Source organism: Bison bison, unplaced genomic scaffold (genome assembly GCF_000754665.1).
Source record: "Bison bison bison isolate TAMUID 2011002044 unplaced genomic scaffold, Bison_UMD1.0 scf7180017846849, whole genome shotgun sequence".
Taxonomy (NCBI): domain Eukaryota; kingdom Metazoa; phylum Chordata; class Mammalia; order Artiodactyla; family Bovidae; genus Bison; species Bison bison.
This window is the reverse complement of record NW_011477422.1, coordinates 34,527-36,805: the sequence shown is the minus strand read 5'-3', so window position 1 is coordinate 36,805 and position 2,279 is coordinate 34,527. Positions and strand designations below refer to the sequence as shown.

General features: G+C 61.6%; 1 protein-coding gene across 1 annotated transcript in view; it reads left to right on the top strand.

The window, feature by feature from the left end:
- The first annotated feature begins 33 nt into the window (after positions 1–33).
- Positions 34–2,279, top strand: part of CAPN15 (calpain 15) — an 8,987-nt gene continuing 6,741 nt past the window's right edge. Inside the window, exon 1 of the mRNA XM_010840970.1 lies at positions 34–2,272. Within this exon, the coding sequence (XP_010839272.1) occupies positions 2,015–2,272 (258 nt within the window). The 5' untranslated portion in view covers positions 34–2,014. The remainder of the gene's footprint in view (positions 2,273–2,279) is intronic.

Genomic DNA, 2,279 nt, shown 5'->3' with positions numbered 1-2,279 from the left:
AGCCGAAGGCTATCTCCCAGCTGCTGCAGCCCCTGTGTCCCAGGAGCGCCCGCCCCCACCTCGCTCTCACCTGGGGCTGAGGCTGCAGCCCAGAGAGCTGAGGCTGAGCAGGCGTGCGCTGTCCGCCCCACCTGCCTGCCTTTGCATCCTGAGGGTGAGCGCCCAGCCTCCGAGAGTGCCCGGTACTTGGGAGTGTCTGTGTGGAGGCTCCGGCACGTTAGGGTGCTGGGAGGTGACCCTGGCTTTGGGGCTGGGGTGGCGAAGGCCCAGGCTCCTCCGGACACCCCGCCGCTGCCCCCTGAGCCACTTCATCCCCGCCCACCCTGTGACGTCAAGACTGTCCCCGAGGGGGGCAGCCCGCACCATCTCGCGCTCTCCTGGGACGCCAGCTGAGGATCCCGGTGTGGCCTCATGCTCATCCAGGCCTGGGCCCGGCCAGCTGTTGGGCTGGGCTTCCTGCCCTCCTGCGTGTGCTCAGCACGCCTGGACCACAAGGGGCCTGGAGCCGAGGGCAGGCCCGAGTCTTCCCCCAAGTCTCCCCCAGGCCTCAGGAGCACACGGTGTGCAGGGCGGCCGTCTGAACATGGGCCCGGGCTGCAGCGTGTGTGTGGCTTGTCTGTGTGGCCGCGTGTGCCCATGCCTTGCCTGTGGGCCTTCCTCAGTGGGGAGTAGCAGGGGCATCTCTTAGGTGTTGGTGACGCAGCAGCCCAAGCTGACCCGACCAGGGCCTGTCCACTATTGTGGCGCTGCAGCAGCTGCAGACAGCTCTGAGGCTCAGCCCCGCACCTGGGGAGGCGGCGGCGGCCTGCACTGGCCCAGGAACCCTCACGCTGCTTGGAGGAGGGTTTCTGTTTGTTTTGAAGAGGGGAGTTTTCTTTCTCCCTGGAGTGTTTGGCGTAAACGCAGCACGAGAAGCACGAGCTCTGCGCCTCGCTGTAAAGAACAGTTGCTGTTTCTGCCAAGCAGACCAGCTACCGTCAGGGCAGGAGAGCGCGGACGCCCCCCACTCGGGCTGGCCTTGCGAGGCGGTGGGAAGCCAGCCCGCTCCTGCCCCCTGCTCAGCCCGCGGGAGCCGCTGACTCCTCCTGCCTCTGAGTTTGCCCATCCTAAACCTCCCCATGGGTGAATCACGCCACGTGTCGGGGCCCAGTGCCAGTGTGTGTCCGTGCTTCGCTCCTGGCTGCTGAACGGTGTTCCTTATTTATCCATTTACTCATTGATGGACACTTGGCTTGATTCCACCAGTTGGCTGTTGTGGGCAAGTCTGCCGTGAGCACGTGTGGATGTGTGCTGGTGAAGAGCGTGTACCTGGGGTGGAGTTGCTGGGTCCTAACTGTGGTCCTTGGTAGCTGCTGGGGAGCCATCTAACAGTTTTCCGCAGCAGCTGTGCTGTTCTGCGCTCCCCCAGTGATGGGAGACCGGGTCACTCCAGCTCCAGGTCCTGGCTCCTGCCCTGCCGGGTGGGCTGCTGCACTTTGCATTTCCCTGACTGATCCGCTGAGCAGCTTTCCACAGCCTTCTCCGTATCTCTGGGGAAAGTCGCCTCAAATCCTCCGCCCATTTTTAAAACCAGGTTTTTGTCGTGTGGTCATAAGAACGATTCATACGTCCTGGGTACTAGACCCTGGTCAGACACACAGTTTGCAAATGCTGTCTCCCGTAGGGTATCTTCTCGCTTTCTTTATGGTGTCCTCTGACTCGTGGAAGATGTTAGTTTTTATGTTCTTTTGTTTCCTCCTTTGTTTGCCTGCATGGTCATGAAAATTTACCCACTTTTTCTGCTTCTAAGAGTTTCATAGTTTTCGTTCCCATGCTTAGGTCATTGATCCATTTTGAGTTAAGTTTTGAATATGGCGTGAGGTACGGGTCTGGCTCCTCCTTTAGCATATAGATCCCATTTTCCTAGTGCGTTGGTTGAAAAGACCATCCGTTCCCCGCTGAACACTCTTGATGCCCTTGTCAGAAACCCCTGACCACGGCCTTCCCTTGCAGCCACACGCACTCGCCCGGGCCCATGGCCACGGTCGGGGAGTGGGCCTGCGCACGCTGCACCTTCCTGAACCCAGCCGGCCAGCGCCAGTGCTCCATCTGCGAGGCCCCGCGGCACAAGCCCGACCTGGACCGGATCCTGCGGCTCAGCGTGGAGGAGCAGAAGTGGCCGTGTGCCCGCTGCACATTCCGCAACCTTCTGGGCAGGGGGGCCTGCGAGATGTGTGGCTTCACCCCCGAGCCTGGCCCAGGGGCCTCCCCGCTGCCCATCATCAACGGGGTGCCCCCAG